This window comes from Falco rusticolus, chromosome 19 (assembly GCF_015220075.1).
Source record: "Falco rusticolus isolate bFalRus1 chromosome 19, bFalRus1.pri, whole genome shotgun sequence".
Taxonomy (NCBI): Eukaryota; Metazoa; Chordata; class Aves; order Falconiformes; family Falconidae; genus Falco; species Falco rusticolus.
Window position 1 is genome coordinate 1,948,904 of NC_051205.1, and position 26,108 is coordinate 1,975,011.

Sequence of the window (26,108 nt, forward strand, 5' to 3'; positions counted from 1 at the left end):
GCTGTGGTAAGTGCTGCACAACCCAGCGGCAAGAGCCAGGGTCTGCCACAGCCTTGGAAGAGGAGGATAGAAGCAGAAGAGCTGTGAGGGTGGGACGATCTGCACGAGGACGGAGCTCCCCAACCCACGTGCAATGCCACATCCATTGGGTATGATTTATCCTGTCCCACTGTTGGTGGGACTCCCCTACTGGAAAAAGTGAGACAGCGATAATGGCAGGTTAGTCACCAGCCACGTGCCCTGGGGCATCTTTAAAGAGTGAGCCAGCAGGTGCTGGCAGACAGAGAAGTGCCCAGGTCTGCTGCTTCAGCAGCTGGGCTGGCTTCCCCCGCCATCTGCCACCCCATCTAACCTCCCTTCAGAGGCCACTGCAAAGCCCAGTCTGTCCCCACCCCCCTGCACCAGTTCTGCTCTGGAAGCCTGCGGAGCACAACCCTTGGGCTGTGTAACAGGGTGACTTGGAAGCCCTGAGGATGTTGCTTACTCCTGGGTGAGCAATTTGCAAACAAATTTGATGCTAAGGAGGAAGCACTGGGATCCTGTTGGCAGGTATTTATGGAGGGTTACCAAAATTGTCCAAGACACCTTCCTAATACTAATAACATTTCTGCAGAGCTCAGTGGTGGGTGAATTGGTGTCGATCTCCCTAACTGATGAGGCTTGCCCAGTCGCCACTGGAGACAAGGAGATAGAAGTCGACAGCAAAAGGCTGAGATGGGACCTTTACACATGGGTGACAGTTGGGAGGCAGTCTCCCAGACCTGCTCATCTTCTCCTTGTTAGTGTCTTATCTACCCATTTCTCGGAATATTTCATTTCTGCCCATGGGAGGCAGACACGGCTGGTCCTGAGCTCCTCCAGCTTCAGAGAGGCACTTCAGCAAGTGGTTGGGTTTTCAGTCTTTTCAAAACCATGGGAGAGCAGTATTTCCTTGTGATGTACAGCATCCCCTCTCCCAGCAATGAGCTGGGATAACCCAGATGAGTCCCAGGTCTCCAGCTATTGTCTTAGACCTTCCCATGCATTCTAGCAGGACCCGCCACTCTACAGCGATCAGGCTTTTTAGGAAGAAATTAAAAGGACAAAGTGTGAGTCTGGGGGAATACTAAAGTGAAGGAAACACTTGCAGACAGCTGATGTCAAGATCTTTTTTTTTTTTAATTATTGCTTCATACAAGAAAGGGAGAAGATGGCAAGAAAGAACAAACGGGGAAACCCCTCCATCCACATCAGTGCAAAGAAGAATTACAGAATCTCTCTCCCAGGCAAGATTCCTGGGGGCACAAAATCAATTAGTTACACGTTACAAGGGAAGTCACGGTTTTTGAGGTGAATACAGCAGAAATGATGCAGAACGTAAGGAGGACCGTTGGAGGATTTTACTCTTCCTAGGACAGGAAGGGCACTAGGAAAGCAAAGATGCGAGGAAGGCAGTGGCAGGTTCAGGGATCTGCAAACCATTTTCATTCCTCAGCCTTTGGAGACACACACCCCACCGCCAGGGCAACGGCACTGCGGAATGGGGTCCCCCTGCAACTCCCAGCACAGCAGCCCCCGCATGCAGCCCCTCAAGGAGCCATGCATTTACGACAGCGGACATCAGCGCAGGTGATGCAGTAGCGCCGGCCGCAGGCAGGGGTGCAAGTACTCACGCACAAGGGGATGCATTGTGTAACGCAGGCAGTGGGGCAGGAATCCACGCACTTTGTAACAGCCTGAACGCCCCCACAGCAGGGATCCACGCACGTGGTGGAGCACTTGGCCATTTCCTTGCAGCACTGATCCACGCACGTGGTGGTGCACTCACTCACACCTCCACAGCAGGGATCCACGCACGTGGTGGTGCACTTGGTCACTTCCTTGCAGCAGGGATCCACGCACGTGGTGGTGCACTTGGCCATTTCCTTGCAGCACTGATCCACGCATGTGGTGGTGCACTCACTCACACCTCCACAGCAGGGATCCACACACGTGGTGGTGCACCTGGTCACTTCCTTGCAGCAGGGATCCACACACGTGGTGGTGCACTTGGTCACTTCCTTGCAACAGGGATCCACGCACGTGGTGGTGCACTTGGTCACTTCCTTGCAACAGGGATCCACGCACGTGGTGGTACATTCACTCACACCTCCACAGCAGGGATCCACACATGTGCTGGTGCATTTGGTCACTTCCTTGCAGCACTGATCCACGCACGTGGTGGTACATTCCCTCACACCTCCACAGCAGGGATCCACACATCTGGTGGTGCACCTGGTCGCTCCACCACAGCAGGGATCCACACACTGAGTGCATCTGGTCACACATCCACAACATGGAGCCACGCACCTGGTGGCACACTTTATCACTCCTCCACAGCAGGGATCCACGCACCTGGTAGTGCACTTGGTCACCTCTCTACAGCAAGGATCCACACACCTGGTAGTGCACTTGGTCACTCTGCCACAGCATGGATCCACACATGTGGAGGTGCATCTGGTCATAGCTCCACAGCAGGGATCCACACACCTGGTGGTGGACTTTGTCAATCTGTCACAGCATGGATCTACACACCTGGTGGTACACTTGGTCACTTCCCTGCAGCATGGATCTACACACCTGGTCGTGCACTTGGTCACTCTGTCACAGCACGGGTCTACACATCTGGTGGTGCATTTGATCACTTCCTCACAGCATGGATCCACACATTTTCTGGTGCATCTGGTGACACCTCCACAGCATGGATCTACACACTGGGTGGTGCATTTGGTCACTTCCCCACAACATGGATCAACGCACGTGGTAGCACATTTGGTCACTTTGCTGCAGCATGGCTCCACACATGTGGTAGCACATCTGGTCACAGGTCTACAGCACGGATCAACACACGTGGTGGTGCACTTGGTCACTTCCTTGCAGCAGGGTTCCACGCACGTGGTGGTGCACTTGGTCACCTCCTTGCAACAGGGATCCACGCACGTGGTGGTGCATTTGGTCACCTCCTTGCAACAGGGATCCACACATGTGGTGGTGCACTTGGTCACCTCCTTGCAACAGGGATCCACACATGTGGTGGAGCACTTGGTCACTTCCTTGCAACAGGGATCCACACACGTGGTGGTGCACTTGGTCACCTCAGTACAGCAGGGATCCACACATGTGGTGGTGCATTTGGTCACTTCCTTGCAGCACTGATCCACACATCTGGTGGTGCACTTGGTCACTTCCTTGCAACAGGGATCCACACACGCGGTGGTGCACTTGGTCACCTCAGTACAGCAGGGATCCACACATCTGCTGGTGCACTTGGTCGCTTCCTTGCAGCACGGATCTGCACATGTGGTGGTGCACTTGGTCACTTCCTTGCAGCAGGGATCTGCACACGTGGTGGTGCACTTGGTCGCTTCCTCACAGCACGTATCTTCGCATCTGGTGGTGCACTCCGTCACTTTGCAGCAGCATGGGTCCATACACGTGGTGGTGCACCTGGTCACTTCCTCACAGCACGGAGGCACACGCATGGCAACTGCGAGGCAGGATGGATCCATGCACCCGGCTGCCTGCGTCACACCAAGGTTACCCAGGTTCACGTAAGTGGTGGTGCCCTGAGGAATCTGAGCATAGCAGCAAGGATCCACACAGGGACGCAAGCAGGGATCCACACAGGGACGCAAGCAGGGATCCACACAGGGACGCAAGCACTGGATGTTACGGACAGCACCACAGGGATCCACGAGTTTTTTCATGGGAAAACTCTTCACCAAGATGGTGGGAGGTGCAAGGCAGACCTGTCTCAGCTGGCAATCATTTTGGCAACGCATCTTTGAGGGAGGGGTAATGTCTGAAAGCAGGAAAGGAATATGTTTTGTGGGAAACAGGGATATTCAGCTTTCACAAGGCTATTTTAGACATGGAGTTAAACTACACTTTCCCCAGCAGAATACTGAAAAATATACTGGGAAGACAGCCTGAAATCCATAGCAGAGCACTACCTCCACGTGGAAGCATTTTAGAGAAGTTTGTAGCTACTGGCTTCTCGAAACAGGAAAGAAAAGTGGTGTTATTTGGACTCAGCTCAGATTATCCTGCAGGGTCTGAAGTCATGACCACAGACAGCTCCCCTTGGTTTGGGATTTACTTTTTGGCACTACTTCCCTATTTTCACCTGAAAAGGAGTTTACTGGGCTTCTGAGGGTGCCCTGTCCACATGCAGGTCCTCAGCTAGAGGACACGAGTGGAGGCTTCATGCTGGAAAACACTTCCACAAGGAAAGGATCAGACACTCGCAGTGCAGCTGCTTTCCTACCTTTCCCACAGAAGTCCTCCTGGCTCTTCTCATCCAGACTTCCTTCCAGGCATTGCTTACCCTTGCAGCCTGCGAGTCTCCACTTCTTATCTTCCCTCCCACTTTTTTCCTTTGAAGTCCTAGCTTTGCCTTTTGATCTCTCTCAAACCCAGTAATTCCCTGGTTAAAAGAGGGTAGCAATGGCATTGGGGAAAGAGAGAGGTTAGTCCACTCTCATCTACCCTGAGACGCATCTTGATGGAGAAAGCACAGCAGTTGCAAAATAAACAGCAAATAAAGACTGGTAGAAGATGGAATTAATATTTACCCTTAGCTCAGCTGCTTGATAAGTACCACACACAAACCTCACCAAGCAGAAGCACTCACAAGTCTTCTAACTTGCTTCTGCAGACAAGATTTAAAAATTAAATAACCCCAGCCACTACCTTACTTCCCAGTAAGCCAAGAGAGACTTACCCAATTCACCACCAGCAACTAGCAAACGAAACCAAAATGGTTTAAGAAACACTACAATATGAATCCTTTTATATGATTTCAGTGTCCGTGTCTCCGGAAGTGAGACACCTCAGGGGTATGGAAATAAAATTTTTAATAATCCAGACCAGCTCCACCTCCAATCCTTCAATTACTTGCTTACATTATAATTTTTAATGAAACCTAGCCACCAAGGTGGTACATGCAACACTATGACTGCTGCCTGCAAGCCTGAATTCCTGATCCACGTATTTCCTATGGGGGATGGGGAATAAAGAACGGATGATACAGCCTGGAAACAATCCCCCTCAGGATTAAACTTTGTTTTGATAAAAGTTAATTTGGGACATTTTCTTGCACCTTCCCCCAAGCCAGCCATACAAACCAGGATGACAGATGAGATAGGACTCAGTAAGTGGCTTCGTTCTGCTCTACTGCGTGAGTTTGGTTGCCCTGACCAGCACACAACATCCATCCCACTGAGAATTATATTCCCTATAATCTGGTTAGAATTCCCCTTGTTGCAGCTTGCAGTCATTGCCCCTCACCCTGTCTCTGGGCACCTCTGAGAAGAGCCCCAAGAGCTGAAAGGGACCCCAGGACCTCCCCTGAGCCTTTGCCTTGCCAGAGTGAGCAGGTCCTTCAGCCTCTCCCCATTCATAATCTCCTCAAGGCCTCTGGACCCTCTTGGTGGTCTCCACTGGACTTACTCCAGTTTGTCAGAGCCTGCCTTGCACTGTGGGCCCCAGATGGGACACAGTGTCCAGATGTGGTCTCATGTGCCAGATGGAAAGAAAACCAGTTACACCCCATAGCTGTTGGTTTACCCCGGAGTATCCAAGGTTTCTTGACAGCTGTGTAGCATCTCTGCTCCTCAACCAAGTCCAGTATGCCAGCACAATCAAAATTTGTTATGATTTTGGCAATTAGGCAGCAAGGGAAGACTTCACACTGGGTTAAGATCTTCAGTGTCTCTCAGGCTCCTTCCAGGACTTCTCCTGTGGTTGCCCATCTCTATGTGGTGACGCTCCAGGGTGATGAACCATCTGTGTTTGGTGCTCTGACCATAGCGTCCCTGGTAAGTGGCCCTTTTGGGTTTGCTGTGCACATTTCTGTCTTACAGCAGGCTAAACTGAGCCCGAGATACACCATTCATGATAGCTAACTGTGCACGGCTGCCGCAGCAGAGTCACCACGTTTGCCTACCAGAATTGTGGTCAAGTAAAGATGTTCTCGTCTGAAAATCCCTCATTAGAAGAGAGAAGGGAGAGCCAAGTGCATCGCCTGTGAGAGATTAAATACCCTGAAACTTCCTTCTCTGCTCACTCCAAACGAGCCTTAAGTCACTTGGTGACACAAGCATCCAACCAGTATTACTTGCACACAGAGACGAGGGCATATATCATCCAGAGACCAAGGTGTGTTTTGTGTCTGCACACAATTCTTCTCCCTTTAAATGTCTGTCCCCACACTGCTGAGCACCATGCTGTCCAATGTAGTAGCTTTTGGTTATTTAAGTCAAAATACATAAACCTGGGATGTGTGACCACTTGGGTGGCCAGCTCATTACTGACCACAGTGATTTCAATTAACCCTTAGTATAATTCAGCTGACTTTGCTAAACCAGTAGGTTGAAGGGACAAGGGTGGTGGTCACTCCTCCTATCACCCATCTGCTCTTCAAGGGGCTACCTGCATGAGGATAAAGGCAACGTCATGGCGGCGGAGCAGCGTTATGTTATTTGAGTCAGAGCTTGAGGAGAAAATGCAAAACATCACGCGACTAGTGATGATACGAGAGTTTCCAGAAGCACGTCAGGACACTACCACCATCAATGCCACGTCTGAACAGGACAGCGGCAGTGACAGAAAGAGGTCAGACGTGGCTAAAAAAAGAATCGCCAGGATCCCACATCCCATCATGTCTCTAATGGCCCACATGATGTGTTGGGCTGGAGGATGTTTTACCGTCCCAGAAAAACTGACCCATGACTGGCTGACTACTTGAGAGCAAGCTGAGAGACCATTCATTTCCTAAATTCTTCTCTGGCGTCAGCCTCGCTGAAAGAACACGTGAATTCACAAGCCATCTTCCCTCACTCAAGGTTGGGCTGCAGCCACGGAAATAGCTGGTTTCCATTTAAAATAATTAGCCAAATAATCCATCACAGGGCAGAGGTGGAGCGGGGCCGGGTTAGCAAAGCAGAGCTTGTCTGTGTGCCTGGGGCAGCTCATCTCCGGAGGCCAGGCTCTTGAATATACAAGGCAGATCCCAGGTTAAAGTTGCCGTGTCTGCGCGCCGTCGTTATTTGCTGATACCCAGCTGGGTAAGTATCACTGGGACCATACAGATCTCAGCCTTTTGCTGGTGTTAATTTTCTGTTATGTCCTGAAATACATTACTGCAACCAGCCACACAAGGGAAATTGTTCCTTGGCTCTCACACCTCCTGGGTGATAAGGGCTTGGAAGATTAATAATCTCCTTCCTTGGTGCCAACTTTGCTGTAATTCCCAAGGACGCTCCGCAAAACGCTTCCTGCTGTGTCTCGGCGCTGGATTTAGAGGGATAAAACACCGTCCTGCTCTCCGAGCGCCTACACAGCAGCCAGGAGCTGAAACTGCTGTGCACGGTTATCGTCTAAGCGGTGAGGTGACTGCAGCATCGCATACAGCAGCAGCCAAGGTCCCAGGTAAGAGTGCCTAGCCTCACGGTAAACCTGAACTATGTCCTTCTTTTACCTGTCTAGACTACTGCTGCTTTTAGCCATGGTGAAGGTAGGACAGCAATAGCTGCACCTCTTGCGGCAGCTGCGAGACGGGCGTTCTGCGAGGGAGTTTCAGAACAAGGGGAAAGCATCTGGAAAAGAGAAGGGATTAACCTGATGTTTACAAACCTGCTGAAAATGTTAATCAAATCCACTGCTGTCTGCACAAGAAAATGCTGCTAGGGCAAAATTGTGCAGCAGAAACAGGCGTTAATAAGAAAGGCTAAGTTTGGAAGTTTATACAGGAAAATAGAAGGACCAAACTTCTTTTCATAGGGAGGGTTGCAGAATTTGTGGGGGAGAAACCCCAAAACCCAGCAGATTTTCTCAGTATTCCTTATTTTCATGAACAAATCATGGCACAAACAGTAACCACCTCGGCAAGGAATTCACCAGCCAAGAAAATGAAACATCTGATGCTTAGTAGACACCAAATCACTCTTTTTCTTTCAGGCTTGCCTGCAGTGCAGAAAGATGTCTTCCCAGTGCAAGCCACCCTGCCTGCCCCCTTCTGCCTGCACGGGGGAGGCTGTGCACACCAACCCTTGCCCATCGCATTGTCCCATGGTGGACCTGGATGCCCACCCTGGGCAGGACATGCATCCTTGTCCTGAGCAGACTTTGGAGGTGGCCTCCTGCCTGTGCCAGGCTTCAGCCACCTGCCTGGATGCTTGCCCTCAGGTTGGGCTCACCTGCCCACCTCCTGCTGTCCCCATGCCCAGGGATGCCTGCTGCCCTGAGCATGCAGCTGCCTGGGACTCCTGTGCACCTCTATGTGTGGATGTCTGCGTGTGCTCGGCAGCGATCCCCTGCGATCCCCCTCAAAGCAAGGGAGGGGACAGCTTCCCGTGCCAGCCCACAGCCTCGCCAGTGCAGCCCTGTGCCACCGAGATAGTTGGGACGTGCGCAGAATCCTTTCCGCTCCAGCACACAATCTTGCCAGAGAGTCCCTGCACCCCTGAGACAGCAGGAACCTGTGTGGACACCTTCCCCGTGCAGTACCCAGCCTCACCAATGGATACCTGCACCCTCGAGACAGATGGGACCTGTGTGAAGACCTTCCCCCTCCAGCACATAATCCCGACGGTGGAGCTCTGCCCCACTGACACAGCCGGGACGCCAGTGGAGACCTTCCCCCTCCAGCAAGAAATCTTGCTGATGGAGCCTTGCATCCCTAAGACAGTTGGGACCTGCATGGAAAACGTCACCTTGCAGCACCCAATCTCAGCTGTGGAGCCCTGCACCCTTGAGGTGCTAGAGACCTGCATGGAGGAGCCCTCCTGCACTCAGGGTGTGATCATCAGTGATCCCTGCCCTGATCAGTGCTCGATTACACACGTGGATCTCTGCACATCCCAAAGCGTGATTTGTACCGAGCCAGGCGTGTCCCAGACCACTGCAGAACCCACAGGGACATGCATGCCCCAGGGCACTGCAGACATCAGCCCCACCAAGGGCACGTCCAAGGGCACTGGAGCCCACCCATCCCCACGTGCACCTTTCCGCCTGAACACCCGCACCGCCGCCATCGTGGAGCGGTGCCTTTCCCGGTGTCAAAACTGGCTGCGAGGCAAGAAGTAAGAGCAGCATCAGCAGGCACACGGTAAAGATGATGTTTCCCCTGCATAAATGAGACCTCCTCTTGGTTTCTCAGGTATAACAACGAGAGAGAAAATTGCTTCATATGAAATAAAAAAAAAAAAAACCTTTTCAATCATCTGTTAATTACGGCTCTTATTTTTATTGCCTAATGTTAACTGCAATAATAATGGCAAAAGTGCAATGCAAGTATGAATTGCATTCAGAGACACGTTTCATCATCCTCAACCTTTTTACTTCCCACATACAAGTAACTACTTTCATAGTCTGTCTTAAATTCAGTTAGGATTTTGCCCTTGCATTTTCTATCGTCTTTTTTTAATGGCCTTTTAGATTGACGTTATTATGAGAATATTGAGAAAAGCAGCCCAAAGGCATCATTTTAACATAGCTTGAGAAAGGTCTTTTAACGAGATACAAAACGACAGACAGCATTTAGGGTGAAGAAAGAGCAAACGCTGAATAGAAAGAAGTTGCAGAAAACACCAAACAAGTGATGCTGAGAAATGGGACTTTTGTTGCACGATGTCCAGTTGAAAACTGGGTAAAACTCCGTATAATTAAAAGGTTTTGTCACTTAACAGCTTTCCCCAGAACCAGAGTTATACCTCTAAATATTAGCAGCAACCTGATGCAGTAAACAGATAAAGCTTGTTAAAACTTATAGAAAAACCAAGGGGAGAAGGATAGGACGATTATTCCTGTAGCTGCCTGCCGTGTAATTCATACATTATCTGACGTTTCTTGCCCAGCAGCCCTATCAGACTCAGTGCTGGCATCCGAGGCTCTCCGTACTCCCGGTGGCATTTGGTCACGAGCTGCTGTCTGTCGATACGGCAGTTTGCTGCCGCTGCAAGAGGAGCCCAATGCAGTTCACAGCCGCCTGGAAAAATAATGAGAACCAGCCCAGGCATCCGTAAACAGCTGCTCAGTGAAAGCCATTTTTATTGGATTACGGCAGTTTGTTTGCTGGGTCTCTAACACCCTCTGTTAGAAAGAGTTTTCCTGCCTCCACAGGCACATCGAATGAAATATCTCTGTGCATTAGCATGCTCTGTGTATTTGCAAAGAGATGAAACAAGTCTTTACAGTGTAGCGATAATCGCAGTTTATTAGATTGAGGGAATAAATCTTGATGAATCTGCAAAGTTTGTCAGCTGTTTCCATATATATATATTTTTTGTTTCCCCAGTAAATAAATCAACAGATATTCTCCAGACACTGTGCCAGATTACCATGCCTGAAACTACATATATCACCCATTATGTTGTAATAAAGATCTTCTGTGAGTTAGATTAGATCTGCAGTATTTGATTTTGGAAACACCTATAAATCAAACATTAGTGAAGATAGCCTATAGTAACATTAAAGTGACAACTAACGATGATAAGCAGAGGAATACTGTTTACTGTAGTACCAAATATGCCCTTGCAAAGTCAGATAAGCTGGGCTCATTGCTGCAGGATGCTCTTTTGACACCGTATCACTAGGCTCTCCTTTACAAATCGCTGTGCTCTCCCACATCATCTATTACCAAAATAACTTCTCGTTACACACTTGCATTGCCCTGGTTGGCGCTTCCCCTCGCAACCCCAACTTTTATGGTTATGCCAACATGGAGCGCTCCATCCCAGAACATCTGGCACTCAAACATCCATCCAGTGATGCTCAGAGTTTGTTGGGATCATCCTGGGTGCTCCTGAGTGGTTACCAACAACAACAAAACAAAACCTGGGGATTGAGCTGTTTCCTCCAGCACAGCAGCAGAGGAAGCGAGTTTCCTTTCCTCAAGTGTCATTAAGCTGAAGATGTTCATCAAGACCAAGGTGAAGGTTTCTTTAGTTCTTTAAAGGACTCCCAGGGCCATAAGTATGTCATGTTTTATACGAAAACTAAATCCAGAAAAACTCATCCTTTTTGTTGGGTGCATCTACTGTAATTTCAGTGTTTCTTCATTTAAGCAACCTGGGGCAGAGATGGTCTTTGTGGTGGGGCTGCAGTGCCCTGATCTCCATCCTGGGCATGCAGCACTGGTGGTAAAGCAGCAAAGGAGGAAGAGGACCAGATCCAGCTAGATCCTTTCACTGGTCCATGTTATTCAGGGATGTACCGTGTTTGCATTGCAAAACTCATGAGCAGCCGGCTCATTGCCTTCCCCCAGCTCTTCATTCCTTTGACGGTTCTCATGTTCCCCTCACCGTGATCTCCTCCCCTCACTCATCTGTCATTACTCCTGCCTTGTGACACCTCATCATCATCAGGGTGGAGTGTAATTGGTACAGCTGGAAGACAGGCATCAGGTGTGATTGTGGCGTTCCTAACATATCAGCTAGTAATTTATACCTTTCCTACAGAGAGGAAGGAAAGGACAAAATGCCATCCAACCTGGGCTTGGCCAAACTTTGTTTGCAACCAAAAGTTGAGGACTTCCTTTCTTAGGCATGGCCGACAAGGCCAAAAGCTTGCGTATGGACCTCTCAGCTGGTACAGAGATGAAGGACCATGAGCAGTTCCCCAGGGCTGGAGCTACTTATTCCATGGAGCCAGGTGAGTCATTTTAGGAAGCCGATCCCTCAGAGCAGGTCAACTGCTGCACGTCTGCACTTGTGAGCAGTGTCAGTCTGGAGTCCACATTCTCCTGACCCGAGTCACCAGTTCCAGAGGGTCTTCCAGACACAGGGATGAGACAGAGAAGTCCAGTTAAAATGATCATCCCACCCTTCACTAAAGGCAGGGAGGTCAGCACCCCTTAGCACATCCAAGTAACTCTTCAAAACACACATGAAGCACTTAACAAGAATAATGACTTCAGCCATTGCCACATTGGCTCTGAATTCTGTATTTCTTCATCCCATTTTTCCCCTCTGATTTTAAGGCTCCCATCCAGCATCTTGCTGGGTTCAGGACCCGGTGACTTTTGCCCGTGGGCTGCGTCTGTCCCTGTTTCAAGCAGGGCACAGCTCTCAATTTCAGCACAGAAGTACACCTGGGCGAGAAGGTTCTGAGGATGGCTGGGAGCCTGCCAGAGCCCAGCACACCTTCCTCTGCGCCCGCCTTTCCAGTGTAAACAAACAGAAATATTGCTCTTAAACCAGGCAGGCCACAGGCAGAACTGGTAGAGCCTGGTTTCTACCGTCTGTCCTGTGTCCAACAGCCTGATGAAGGGAGAACTGATCAGTCCTACTAGAAGAGCATTAACCAAGTCTCCACCAATTTTCATGAAAGTTGTAGATTTAGCATTTGAACCATGCCACTGTGTCAAATTTGCTTGTAAATAATAGGTTAGGATACTAAAAGCAGGAGCATAAAAGCTTTACTTCTTGGGAAAGCCAGGTTAGAGAAAGAAGAACCTCTATGAAAAAAAGCAAGCAGGTGATTCCCTGTCTGTACATCTCTGGAAAAAAAAGAAGGGGAGCAGGCAGGGCAAGCAGGAGTTGTACCAGTGCAGGACAAGCTGCATCAGCCTGCTTATCACCTGCCTTCTCCCCTGCTGCCACCCCACAAGCCTTGTGCAAGCAGCTTCCAGACCTGCACAAGCTTCATTGAGCGCTGCCAGATACGTGTCCCTGCCAGGCAAGCTCCATCTTGCCTCAGAGCACCCGCTCCGGTCCTCGGCTGCCAGCCCGACACAACGCCTTGTTCCTCCCCAGCAGCACCTTGCCCAGCCAGATCCACCACGCTGCCAGGCTGGGTTTGGTGGGGTTTCCATCAGGTCGTGTTTCCCAACACGTCCTCTCTGCACCCTTCCACCCTCTGCTCCAGACGATGATCCCGTTGTTGCAGCACAGCCACCCCGGAGCACTTAGTTGCTTCCTCTCCATTTGCCCTCGATGCTCCTGTGGTCACTTTTTGGTGGCCAGAGCTGCTTTTCAGGACAGCAGAAAGCAGCTTTCCACCTGAGAAATCACTAAACCCAAGACTTGAAGCCACTGGCCAAAATTGTTTCTAGAGGAAGCTGCAAGTTAGGCAAAAGGAACTGAAGTTCTCCTGCTGATGGGCTGGGCAGTGAAGAAGCTAACGGGCAAAGGCACCAAAATTGTCCCCACCACTAAGGGGAGCAGCTGGAATGAGTGCAGCCCGTGACTCACTTCCACCATGGCCACAAGAGGTGACTCAGGTCCCCAGCAAATCCTCAGCTTTCAAGTGGAACAAGCTAACAGAGACCACAGCTGAGCCAACCAGCCCGTCCCAGCCCATCTCCTCTGCTGACAGCCCTGGGAGAAGACAGCAAGTTCCACGGGTGGCAGAGGTGACCTGCTGCTGCCTCCGTCCCCAGCTGTGGTCCACACACGTGGCAGGAGAGACGGCTCCGAGGTCAGTGTGATACAGGAAGGAAATAAAATCAAAGAAGAGCGCTCGCAGCTAGGCTGCTACACCTACCCAGCCTCTGAGCCCTACCACAAAAAGCAGGTTCACGGTCAGAGCTCTGCCCTGAAGATGATTTTTCCAAAGCTAAACCCCGTGGCTGGCTCAGGGAGCGCGTCTGAGCGAGGTCTGGATGTGGGCAGCAGAGCTGGTGGGAGGGATGGCGTCCCAGCTGCCCACACCAAACACACACAGGTGTGTCTGTGCATGCACACACTTGGCCTGGGCACCCACAGCAACATGCACACCTGTGAGCATGCATGCACATGTGTGAGCATGCATGCACACGTGTGAGCGTCCTCTGCTGGCGTGCGGGACAGGAAGGCAGGAGGACTTTCCCTGCTGTAGCTTGCAGAAGCTGAAAGGCAAGAAACACACACAGGCAGTGTCAAAGCTCATTTTCTGATGACGGATAAAAAAAGCAGGACTTGGAAGTCTTCTGGGATGGATGTAATGAGTAGTAGCTGCATGATTAATTTTGTCTTGATTGCCTGTCAGTTAACAGCGGTCCCAAACACCTGGGTTGAAGGACTGTCATACAGCCTGCTGCCTCACCAGGGTTCCTCCTGACAGTGAAAAGCAGGTGCCTTTGGAGGGCGATGAAATAATTCTTCATTGCAGTAAACACAAGATAATCTCATCTCACCTTCCTCCCTGCCCTATTTCCATCTTGGGTTTATTCCTAACGTCTAATTACTAAAGATTTGTTTAAAATGAGATACAGAATTTCATATGTGCTCTCCTTGTGCTGGCTAGCTACATATCATCCCCTCCTTTTCCAGACCCACAGTTGGGTAAGTTTACTGTTTAAGTAAACTTGTGAGTTCCTTTGCACCTTCAGAAAAAATAATTTACTCAGCCATAGCTTCTATGTTTTGAATTAAAACAGCTGGCTGGGTAAATTACGAGCAGATGAAGCACAGAAAAAATCCTGCCTTGACAAGGCGGATCAATGGGCAGCAGGAACAAGATAATCTGAGATACCTGCGCCCCATTGTGAGTTCTGGGGTACGAATGCAAAAGCAGCGTTTAATTAACTTCTCCATAAGTATAGTTAACATACGTATTAAAACTGCCTGAAAAGAAGAAAAATACCCTCAAAAGCCTTGTTTCAGCCAAGAGATTAATTCCTAATTTTAATTGTGGGATTATTCAAATGCAGGAAAAGTCTTTTAGATATTAAAGGCATCGCTAGCTGGCTTTCAGCGTATTACCACAGGGAGACTTAGAATCCAATTATCTCTGAAGAAATATGTTAAATATGCTCATTAACATGTAAAAAAAGTGGAAACATGTATTAGAGAAAAGCTGATGTATTACACTTCTTAATGTCACAATGAATTAGCAATAAAGAAGGTTGCAACAGAAATAACTTGCTGAAATGCCCAGGCAGCATAGGAAAACAAAGCATTTTATTCCAATTAGCTTAATTCCTGATAATGGCATAGATGTAGCGATAAAATTCTCTGTAGAATGGGCTCCAGCCCTGGGAAAGTTTAGGAACCTTGCCTCGTGTATGGAAAATGAGGCAAGAAAACAAAGTTAAGCCTGAACCTCCGTGTAACCTGCCCTCAGCTCTCTGCAGGCAAAAGGAAGAAGGAAACAACAGGAAGAAAAGGCAAAGGAGGCGCGTTAAGAAGGCAACAGCCGCAGATAAAACCGTGGGGTCCCACAGCCGCGCTGAGTGCAGGCACCAGCCAGGCATTTGCTTTTCCTTCCAACCTCCTGGAGCAAGCCCCATCCATGGAGCCCCAAAGCCATCCAGCTCTCCAAAATCCATCTCTAAATGCTTCCTCACATCAAACCTTCAGTGCCGCACTTTCTCTCCTTCGTCAGCACTAAACTATGTGTCTGCTCTTCCCTGCTCAGCAGGAACAGAGTCATGCAGGAATAAACAATAATTTTCTGCTTTATTTTTCATTGAGAAACCTGACTGTGCCGACACAGCTCCCACCCCCTTTGAGCCCCAGACCTCAAACACCCCCAAGTCCTGATGCCCAACACCAGTCCCTGCCATTACTACCCGACATGTGCATCGCACCCCCCAAACTCCTGGCAAGGCTTTTCCTGTGCCCCCTTCCCTCCCAACACCTCCCCCATCTGCTTCTTCCTTCCCTCACAATTAATCAAGGGGCTAAGCAGTTTCCCAGATCTACAAGGTCTTCAGACAGAAGAGAAAAAGCACCCGTTTTTGAGTTGGTTTTTTTTTAAAAAAAAAAAAAAGGATTTTAAGTGATATTAGTTTACCTGGAGTTTTACACTTTAAAATACACCTTAAGTTGTAGATCTTCAGCAATCACCACGGTGGTAATAACAGCTGCTAAATTATTTTGAAGCTCTTACCTAGCCATACACACTTTGATTTTCCACAACATTTTTTCTGCCATTCTAACCCAAACCTTGCTTCAAACGCCCACGCCAAAGTCCCAGCATTGCCATGAGCCAGATGTCACCTCCAGCTTCCCCCAGCCCTGATGCACATCACTCCTCTATCCCATCCCAGCTGTGCAGCCCACAGCCCACAGAACCTGGTAGCACAGCTGCCCCTCGCGTGAGCACACAGACTAGTGTGCTTAGAGTATCTTTTTCCCCAAGAAACAGAACAAAAAGTGAGCTGGACAGATGTGGATAAAATCAGGCAATCAAACTGCTTACATGAAGCCACCAGAGAGCATTTTACCAGCTTGAACACAGGCTCTGCCGCTCCAGAAAGCTGGTTTGCCCTGTGCCCCAGCACATTTTCTACCAGTGAGCTCCAAAACCGGAGCCCCTTCAGCAAAAACACCTCCAAGATCGGTGAATATTAGCAGAATTTGTCAAATAAAGTGCTGCTGACTTGTTCCCCCCTCCACCACACCATGCCCCTTACCTCCATAGCAAATCCACCTTGGCCAGCCAGCCCTGATTAACGTGCGTTTTGGCTGCTGTGAATGCAAACTCCCCATATATTTAATCTTCTCCAAAGCACAGGTGGCATCTCACAGGGGAAGGAGTGATCCTTCACACTAAAGTGAGGCACTACCCCTCCTGCCCCAAAATTTAGGTGGCGGTGGTTATAATAATGCCCCTCCAGTACCAGCATGGCTTGAAGGGTTTGGAGTGCCCGGGAATCCCTGACATGGAGCCATGACAGCCTTGGAGGCTGCTGGTTCCTTTTGACATTGGGTGAAAACAGAGAAATTAGAGCTCAAACATTATTTCAGCCAAAGGCATCACGAGCTAATTGTATTAAGCCATTTGGCTCTGCTGGAAAAGCAGTTTTCAGAGTAAAAAGCTACACAAATGCTGCTTTTATATTGCCAAGGGGCTCCTAGGAAGATCAGCTTCTTCCTAAACCTTTTCAGAGAGCAACAGCAACCCCTCCCAGCCCCATCCCAATCCTGTCCAAACCCCACCACAACCACCATCATCATTGCAAACAGGTGTGAGCTTGTGCAAAGCCTCCCCTCCTATTTCACAGCTCTCCAGGCAGCACCAGTGAAGTTTCACGTGATTTTGTTAGCAGAAGCCTCAGAAGCACCTGCCCTTCACCCCTGGATTCAACAATTTATTGCAAGCTCTGCTAAAAGGGCTGTTTTAACTTCTTCAGGTATCATTTGACCCTCTAACCTTTTCTGCTTCACGAAGCGTGCATGAAATCCTGTAGGACATAAACCTGTTATTGTCTACAAGAGGAGAAACCGCCCTGCTCAGGGTCTGGGTGGTTTGACTAGAATTAACTGCAGCAAGAACACCCTAAACGCTTCTACCTCCCCAAGGTGCCCCCCAGTAATTGCCCCCCACCCTCACTGCAGCTTAATGAGGAGGTGAGCAGCAAACACGCCATGGTGTTAAAGTGATGCATTTCCCTGCAGATGTGATATAAAAGTTAATAGCTAGAAATAAATAAAATAAAAAAAAAATGGAAAGCCACTTGGGCTGACAGTTAAAACTGGGATATATTAGAAACCTCTCAGCTTAAAGAAAGGGCATGTTTTCAGGAAGAACCAGCCAGAAAAAAAAAAAAAAAGGAGCCCTGAGATCAAGAGGACTCAGCACACAACCAAAGCAAAGCCCCCTCAAGCCTGCAGCCTCCCGTAGTTGTCCTCTCCCAGCCCATCCATGCACACCTGCAAGGATTTCACAGAAACAAAGTGGGACCCATTAACATTCCCCCCCACCAGGCACTGAGCAAGCCAGGACATTTCCCTGAAAGTGCTTTTTTTTTGGTACAAAACTGGATGTATTTTATTTCTGTGCCCAAAACACCTTATACTTTAAAAGCTACCTGGATTTCTGATATATTTTTTTCCAGCCTTTCTTATTCATCACATATTGGCCAAGAAAATTACCTTTAAAAAATAGAAAGCTAAAGTGAGGACACCTAAAAGTCGTTCTTCAAAACAACTTTCATGTCACGACACATTTGGAGCATCTGGGGGGTGATAAGGCAGCATAAGGAGACATAAAATTTACTTTCCTGAGCAAACAGCAATAACAGCATTTAGGCCTCTGGAGCTCCCAGTTAACCCACTGGGCCCCAGTACGGCGGCACAACGACACAGGTTTGCAGCGGGGAGCGGTGCTGGACGCAGCGCCAGGCGTTTAAGTCCTTGTGCCTCAGTTTCCCCACCTGGTAGCTGGGTGGTTGCAGCCCACTATGCCCACAGCCCCCAGCTGCTCGCTGGCTCTGGGACAGTGTCACCCCTCTGTCCCACCCCAAATGCCACTTGGTGGCACTGTTTGAAAAGATTTCTTTCCCCGCTTCTACCTCCCTGTCAGGATCTAGAGGGAGTTTCTAGACAGAACTATATTAACCTTGTCATCACAATATCCTCATTTTTCTTCCTTTGTTTTCTTTTCGCTGTATTCATTGTGCAAACGCTCCCGAGCGTCTCCTCCCCTGCGTGTCAGTCGCTGGGGGTCTCCCCACAGAACACGTTTGCCAACCACAAGAGTCCCGGGCGTTGCTTGGACATCACCTTGAATTAAATACTCCAGTGGTAAAAATAGCCTTTTCTGTTAAATTCCTCTGAAATGTGTCTGCAGGTGGGGCAAGCTTAGGGAGGATCGTGCATTAACTCTGGAGAAAAGCATCCAAGCAAAGGTTAATGAGGAAGAGACAAACGAAGACGGAGGCATGACGATGTAATTGGGTGACAGACGGTTCGGGTCACCCTGCTGAAGGGGTGTCTCCTCTCGAAGATGCAGGCTGTGATCCTGAAGTGTATATAAGACGCCGGAGAGCTGATCTGCTCCAGACCGCGCTCCCAAAGCTCAGCGCTCCTGCTCCTCGCCCAGGTAAACCTGGACAGACTTTTCACGCTGTCTGACTTTGCTACCAACAGGAAAGCAGGAGCTTCTGGCCATGAGGATGTCCCTGGAGCTGCCATGGCTGAGCTCTCCTAAAGGAAAAAAAAATGATAATAAAAGAGCTCTGGAATTACACTGTTCCATGGTTTGTTAGAGACCACCTCCATGCACAGCTCTGCCCAGCTGCAGAGAAAGCTAAAAGGGATTTTTTTTTCTCACTGTGTCCCCTCAGCCTTTCATCTCTTGCTGTCCCTCACCTCTCCAGCCATCACCTGCTGGTCCTCACACCAGCCATCTCTGCAGCTGAGTTTCGTTTCTCAAATTTATTCTCCTGCGAGGTTCTCCTTGCTCACTCTTTCTTTTTCCTTGTAGCGTTAACATTTTATCTGTGGCCTTCTCTGGCTCTTCTTTCACTCTCTGCCTGTCCAGCTGTGTTGTTTAACTTCTCTAAAAACCAAGCAAACAAACAAATAAAAAAATTTTTAAAAGCCCCTTTTTGTCTGTGTTTTCCTCACAGGCTGCCTCAATTTTGCAGGGAGATGGCCCAGCCCCAGGAAAACATCAATGGCATCGTTGCTGCTTTCTACGTGTGTGCCAGGAGCAACGGCGACTGCGGCGCCCTGAGCAGGGAGGAGCTGAGGCAGCTCATCCAGCAGGAGTTCGTGGATGCGATGGAGGTGAGGATCCGGCCCCGCAGCTGGTGCCTTCTGGCTGCAGGGCTGGGGTCGGGGCTGCGGTGGGGTGGGTGCAGCCATGCACTGCCGTGCGGGCGTGCAGGATGCCTGGCCCCAGGAAAGGCACAGATGCCTTCGAAGCTCAGGATCTGCCGAGAAGAGGAGAGGCTGGTCATTCTCCCAGTGCCACCAGCTTGTAGAGCTCAGTGTGGGAACAACACCAGCCGTGGAGGGGTCAGGACGTAGGGCTGCATTTCTGCCCTGAGGCTGCTCGGGTGCTCCTCAAGAGATGTCATGTATGGCTCACAGGCTTTGCCAACAACATTTGTCTCTTTATAGAACCCCCAGGACCCCAAAACCGTCAAGAAGGTGCTGCACTTCCTGGAGGATGGCAGCAACCGCAGGGTTGACTTCAGTGAGTTGCTCAGCCTGGTTTTCCGCATGGCCAAGGCTTGTTACAAGCCACTCCAGCAGCACCAGGTGCAGGAAGGTGGGCAAGAGCTGACAGTGCAAGAGGAGGCAGGTGGGGAGCAGCTGCTGGGGCCACACACAGCAGGGAGGGTCTCCCACAACCAGCAGATCCCTGAGCAGGGTGTTAACAGCCAGGTCCAGGATACTGAGATGCTGGACCCAGACAACCATCAAACCCAGGAGGGTGAGACATCAAAGCAGGACCCAGACACCCATAAAACCCAGGAGGGTGAGACACCAGAGCTGGACCAGGGAAACCATCAGACCCAGGAGGGTGAGACATCAAAGCAGGACCTGGACACCCATCAAACCCAGGAAGGTGAGACACCAGAGCAGGACCTGACCACCCATCAAACCCAGGAAGGTGAGACACCAGAGCAGGACCTGACCACCCATCAAATCCAAGTGGGTGAGACACCAGAACAGGACCTGGCCACCTGTCAAACCCAGGAGGGTGAGACATCAAAGCAGGACCTGGACACCCATCAAACCCAGGAAGGTGAGGCACCAGAGCAGGACTTGACCACCCATCAAACCCAGGAGGGTGAGACATCAAAGAAGGACCTGGACACCCATCAAACCCAGGAGGGTGAGTCACCAGAGCAGGACCAACACACTCATCAGGATGATGGGACTGAAGCAGCAGAAGGGGATCCAGAGAGAGGTGAGATCCTGGACACTGCAACTCTGGAGCAGGACAGAAATACCCATAAGGCTGAAGAGGCTGAGACACCAAAACAGGACCCAAAAATGCAACAGGCCCAAGAAACTGAGGCGCCAGGACAGGGTTCAAACCACCATCAGAGCCCAGAGGCAGAGTCAGCAGAGCAGGACCTGAATTTCCCTTCTGAGACACAAGGAAAAGACCCAAACAACAAGACCCAGGTCTTCAAGGCCCTTCAGCAGGACCCCAACCCTGGCAAGACCCAGAAGCTGCTGCCCCCACAGCAGGGTGAAAGATCCCATTGGGATCCCAAGCCCCAGGGAATGTGCCATGACCCGGCTTGCCATCAGGTCCCTGAATCCGAGGTGCTGGAGCAGGAGCGCAGCTGGGCAGAGGCTCCGTTTTGTCCAGCACAACAGCAACAAGAGGCTCATCACCAAATTCAACCTGCTATAGAGCAACAGCTCCTGCAGTCTCTGTATCAGTGGCCACCACAGCAGTAAAGGCTGAGACCAGCCCCTGTATAAACAAGGCTGTTGCCCCCTTCCAGGAGGTGCATTTTGTCCAGTCCCACTCTGATTTTTGCATTTCTCTTCGTTCTGTCTTGTCCAATTCCTTACCAACCCCAGGCTTCAGGCCCTTGGTTTGTACTGAGCTATGCTTGGCTAGAGACCTTCCCTCTTACTCTGTGTTAGGCTGCCTGTGTAAGCAAAGCAATAAAACTGAAGGCAAAACCGCAGTGTCCCGGTGTGTCGCTACTAGCATGCCCTCAGCTCAGCTCTGAGCAAACAGCCAGGTCGCCACGGTGTGGTGCGGAGGACCTGAGCATCCATCCCTTGCATGACATATGGCCAGATTGCTCCAGGGTGCAGATGGAAGGATGGCTGCAGAGAGGCAGGTGTGTCTTGGGGGTGGATAGCCTAAAGGAGCTGCTGCTCAGCTGCCTCTGCAATTTAGCCGAGGTGAATCGATTGCTCCCGGTAGGAAGGGATGTGACATCCCTGTGAGAGATGTCTTCAGAGAGGGTAGAAGTCTGGATTAACACAACAGCATGGCCGACCTGAACAGATTCTTCACAGCATCCATCTGCTCTGGGCATTTTTCATGTCTGCTGTGAAAAGAATAAACAGCTGCCTAACACTGAATGGGAGGGATTTGTCCTATTTAACCTCCCTTAATAATAATCTCAGAAGCAAGGGGAATGTGGAGCATGCTATGAAGATCAAAAATCCCTATTAGCTACACAAGTCTCCAAAGGAAGGAGTGGAGATGTATTAAACACAGGAAAAATGATGATTTGCGTACGTCCAGTCCCAGCACCAACTGGGAGGGCAGAGATAAAGGGCTGACATGCCAACCATCCACAAATGGAGCCAATGCCAGATTCAGTTCAAACAATTTGGGGTACCAGGTCCTTGGGCACTTGTCCAGACGAGCACATAGGAATGTGGGTAACTGAGGGCATGAGCAGTCTGGTGAAGTCGGTGGGGTTTATTAGGGGATTCAGACGTGCTGGACCACCAGGCAGGCGCAGGACTCAGCATCCCGCAGGGAGGGTGATGCTCAGCCTGTTTTTCACCATGCTATCTTTCACTTGCGACCTATCAGCAAAATCAGCACATGATAAATGCACACGCACCTCCTGCTCTGTGGCCGGTGACAAGCAGCACACAGAGACCTCACTGGAAAATAAAACGTCATTCCTCTGGGACACCCCAGAATTTCACAATTTGCTAAGCGCTGAATCAGAAAAACCAGCGTTTCAAAACTATCCCCAGAATGTGCATGACAAAAATGATCTGGTTTAAAGGTGTTAATGTCAGAATTAAATGTATTAGACACAAAGTACTCCAGTCTGCTCTACGCCTGATAAAACATTTTAGCAATAATAAATTCTGACCTACCTCATGACAGCTGCGGAATGCAATGGGAGAGTCAAGACTGAAATCTTGACTATCTGTCAAAACCCCATTCTACCCGGGACATTCCTCAAAACATTTCATTTTCCAGAGAACTCCATTGTTCTTGTAAAATACATCTCAGTTAGAGGTTTGTTTGCTTCTTATTAGCTCTTGGCTCAGGGTCTAAAATCCCCAGACCCAACCTGTAGTCTGCCACCTTTTGCAGCATCAATAAAAATCTGACCTCCTGGTTCAGGCAGGCACAGAGTCCCATTAGGAACACATTAACCATATGCTTTATTCTGAATAACACTATTTTTGCCATCAGGAGTATCGTTTTTTTGAAGTTAAGAGGAGTTTTTTTGTTTCATTTTAAGGAGAACATGAAAATTACCGCACCGACAGAAAGAGTCCTGCAAGCCTGGGTGGTGTTGGAAAAGACCTTTTATCCACCACACCAGGAGCTCAGTTCCTCTAAGATTAAATACAACAGAATTTTGGTCAACAAATTAAATGGTGGTGGGGATGGGCACAGGGTTGGGTGAGAAGCAGAAGGATGGAGCCCACCCTCTTGGGTACCAGCTTTTAAAAACCTACCCAAGTCCCATCTTAGGAAAGCATCTTCGGGGAAAACCAAGCCCTTGGAGAAATGAAGGTTTCAGTGCCACCAAGAACGTGCTTTGAAACTCCTTGCTTTGACCTGGGAACGGCAGCAAAGCATGGGAAAGCAGGCGAGCGTGCCGGTGTGTGCGTGGCCAAAGCACGACATACGTTTTTTCCTGCACCGATACCCGAACTCTACCCAGTGGCTTACATGGCACCCAACCATCCCACACTGCCCCAGCCCCTGCAGGGGGGATTACAGACTGTTACAGGACACCAAGCCGCACTGTAATACTCTAATTTTAATAATAACTCCAATCCACCATAAAATTACAGTTTCCCAAGGGTATTATTATCCCACAGGTGGGGTATAATTTGCACAAGTATAATTTAATCTTGAAAAAAAAGCTCAAAAATGAAGTATGGTTAGCAACAATCCTTCATACGCACTTGTATGAGTATCCTCAAGGTGTTACCAGCACTAATTAATTAGGCTCCTACACCCAGTATGATCTTACCTTACAGATGGGCCAGATGAGCCACTCACCCAAGGCTGCGTGACAAGTTCATGCTCCAAAGGCTCTCTGCAATGTCTCCGTCATGCTCGTCAAGGCAGCATCCTACCTCCAAAACCAAAAGCAGGGGCCCAGGTGGCACGGCTGGTATCTTCTCTATTTGCTCTGTGTCCTGGGAGAGTTAAGGGTGAATAAAGGAATCAGTTGTCTCTAATTAATTTACTGTTAAAAGATTAAAAAAAAAAAAAAAGAAAGATTGTAGAGGTAATTACAGCGAGAGCTGCCTAGGGCAACCAGATGAAGATTCAACATGAATCGACCTCTCAGCAGAGAGGTTTCTGCTTTTATTTTTAATTAAAGATCAAGCAAAGTTGAAATGAGAGTCATTCATGGAAGACTTAATATGAAAAATGTTTTATCATGATTTTTCTCAATGAAAAGTCATTGCTTATTGAACAGACATTTCCTCGTGCAAAAATTCATTTTGCAAACTTTACCATTTAAAAACGTTCTGTTTGTGGTTGGTTTTTTTCCAACAAAAACCTGGATAATATAACAAAAAAGCTCCCTAATAAGAAGTTACCAAAAATAAAACACTCTACAAGGACACCATACAAGCCTAGATCTGGAGGATTTGGGGATGCCACTGCTGTGAGCCTGCATTTCACCATTTTTGTAGCATTTAGGTCGTCTTCTGTCCTTCTGTGAGCAACAGCCAGACCAAAACCCAAACCCCACTGACCTCAGGCACAAGGTGCCAAAGGGACTGCACAAAAAGACAACAAAAATAATCTCTGTCCACACAGCGAGCTCTACTACCTTCTGTCCCCCTCGTCAAAATTTCATTCTGGTACAATTTTCATGTGTGCGTGTGTGTGTTACACATATATAAATTCATACCTATGCAGGCGCACATTTTTACCAAAATACACCCTCCCATTAATGTGTATATATGCTTTATAGCTGCTGTAGATCTTTCTAAATCTGAAATAAAATCAGCCTGTAAAATGACTTTACAATCTGGATTAGGTGGAACCAACCAGTGCCTGAATTGCCACATGGCAACTGCTATTTCTGGGTTAAAATGATAGGTAAGGGAATGATAAGTTAAATAACCCGTTTGAGGACGTGAAGGTGCAGCTGGGCTTGGCCAAAGATGAATCAGGACAATGTCCACAAAGGGTGTCTCCTTTCTGTAGCTCCATCAAGGACCCTATAAAAGCACTCCAGTCCTCCGATCACTCCGCACGGCTTCACAGGAATCCCACTTGATCCCGTTGGTGATTTGGGTAAGTCACTCCTTCTGCAATGTACCCTCTGGTGGGCAAGGAGATGTTATTTCTATAGATTCATGGCGGGTGGCAACGTCATTCCTGACACAGTATTTTCCAAGTCTTTAGCGTACCTGTCCAGTGAAGTGTTGTTTTATGTTATTCGGGCACCTGCATGCTGTCCTGGTGTGTCCATGTGTAGAGGCAGCTCTTCCCAAAGGGAAAATGAGCGAGTGCAACAGATTTTGTGCCCACCTTTGGTCAGGGGTCAGCTTGCAGCCCAAATCAACAGATTGGAGAAATTTAATGTTTTCTCTAAGAAATACCAAAACCTGGGATTTTGTATGCAGAGGTGTGCGCATGTGTTGATGCGTGTGCGCACGTTTAGAGGCAGCAAGGCAGACACGGCACAGCTTCCCCAGCTGAGATCTCAGCACCGATGGACCTGAGAACAGGCTTGGGGATCCTGCGAGGAGGAAGGAAGGAGGTGGCTTTTGAGGTTTCCAGACACAAAGCTCCAACAGGAGTGTTGCTTTCTGCCAAGCAGGTCTTAGTAAAATTAAATAAACAGCTCTGACCTAGGCAATCTGACAGTTCCCCGCTGGCCAGAACCTATTTGCCAATGAACTAATGCTGTAATGAATGCTTTATCAATTGTTTGCATTACTGCTGGTCGCAGGAACATCAGCCACAGGGCTTGTTTTAACTCCCTGTAAGCACTCTACCTGTCTCTGACCCAGCTAGGTCTTGTCTCAGGCCACACCAGTGCTGCGTTAGGCATCCTCTAACCTGCTTCACAGAAGCCAGTGTAGCTCAGAGTCAGGCAGAGCTAGCAATGTCTGTCCTGGAAATGTAAGTACCTGGTAGAACCCCATGGGGACGGGTTCTTGGGGCATCTCTTGGGTCACCATCCCCGGTTCCCTCCCTGCAGTCCATAAATGCAGGCATCCTGCCATCCCCTATCAAACGCCATTCAAATACATCAGTAGACAAGTGGGAGGACACTCCCCATCCCACTAAAACACCTAAGCTTTTGAATTTCTTCCCAGTGCTCTGGTGAAACAGTGCTCGCCGTGGCGCAGGAGTGGACCCACAGCATGTGGCACCCAGTGCCCCGTCAACACACACAGCCTGACCCCAGCAGTTCTGCCTCCTCTTCTCGTGCTCAGAAAATCTCCCATCCTTAGGTCTGCTCCTTTTCTTGCAGGCTTGCTTGAATCTGCAGGAAG

The 26,108-nt window shown here is 49.2% G+C and overlaps 2 protein-coding genes across 2 annotated transcripts; one reads left to right on the forward strand and one right to left on the reverse strand.

The window, feature by feature from the left end:
- Positions 1-1,568: 1,568 nt before the first annotated feature.
- LOC119140173 (keratin-associated protein 10-4-like) lies at positions 1,569-3,800 on the reverse strand. The gene is made up of 2 exons (XM_037371262.1): positions 2,386-3,800; positions 1,569-2,241 (listed from the first exon to the last, which is right to left on the reverse strand). Exons 1-2 carry the CDS (start codon positions 3,798-3,800, stop codon positions 1,569-1,571), a joined length of 2,088 nt encoding a protein of 695 aa, XP_037227159.1.
- Positions 3,801-19,319: 15,519 nt separating this feature from the next.
- CRNN (cornulin) lies at positions 19,320-21,092 on the forward strand. Its single transcript, XM_037371019.1, has 3 exons — positions 19,320-19,457; positions 19,794-20,116; positions 20,342-21,092. Exons 1-3 carry the CDS (start codon positions 19,320-19,322, stop codon positions 21,090-21,092), a joined length of 1,212 nt encoding a protein of 403 aa, XP_037226916.1.
- Positions 21,093-26,108: the final 5,016 nt, after the last annotated feature.

Excerpts from the sequence above, each read along its gene's own strand:
- LOC119140173 (XM_037371262.1), bottom strand. The coding sequence starts at position 3,800 with ATGCGTTGCCAAAATGATTGCCAGCTGAGACAGGTCTGCCTTGCACCT. Across the intron at positions 2,242-2,385 it reads TGCTGTAGAGAGGTGACCAA|ATGTGTGGATCCCTGCTGTG; the intron begins GTGCACTACCAG and ends GTGCACCACCAG.
- CRNN (XM_037371019.1), top strand. The coding sequence starts at position 19,320 with ATGGCCCAGCCCCAGGAAAACATCAATGGCATCGTTGCTGCTTTCTAC. Across the intron at positions 19,458-19,793 it reads AGTTCGTGGATGCGATGGAG|AACCCCCAGGACCCCAAAAC; the intron begins GTGAGGATCCGG and ends GTCTCTTTATAG. Across the intron at positions 20,117-20,341 it reads CAAACCCAGGAGGGTGAGAC|ACCAGAACAGGACCTGGCCA; the intron begins ATCAAAGCAGGA and ends AGTGGGTGAGAC.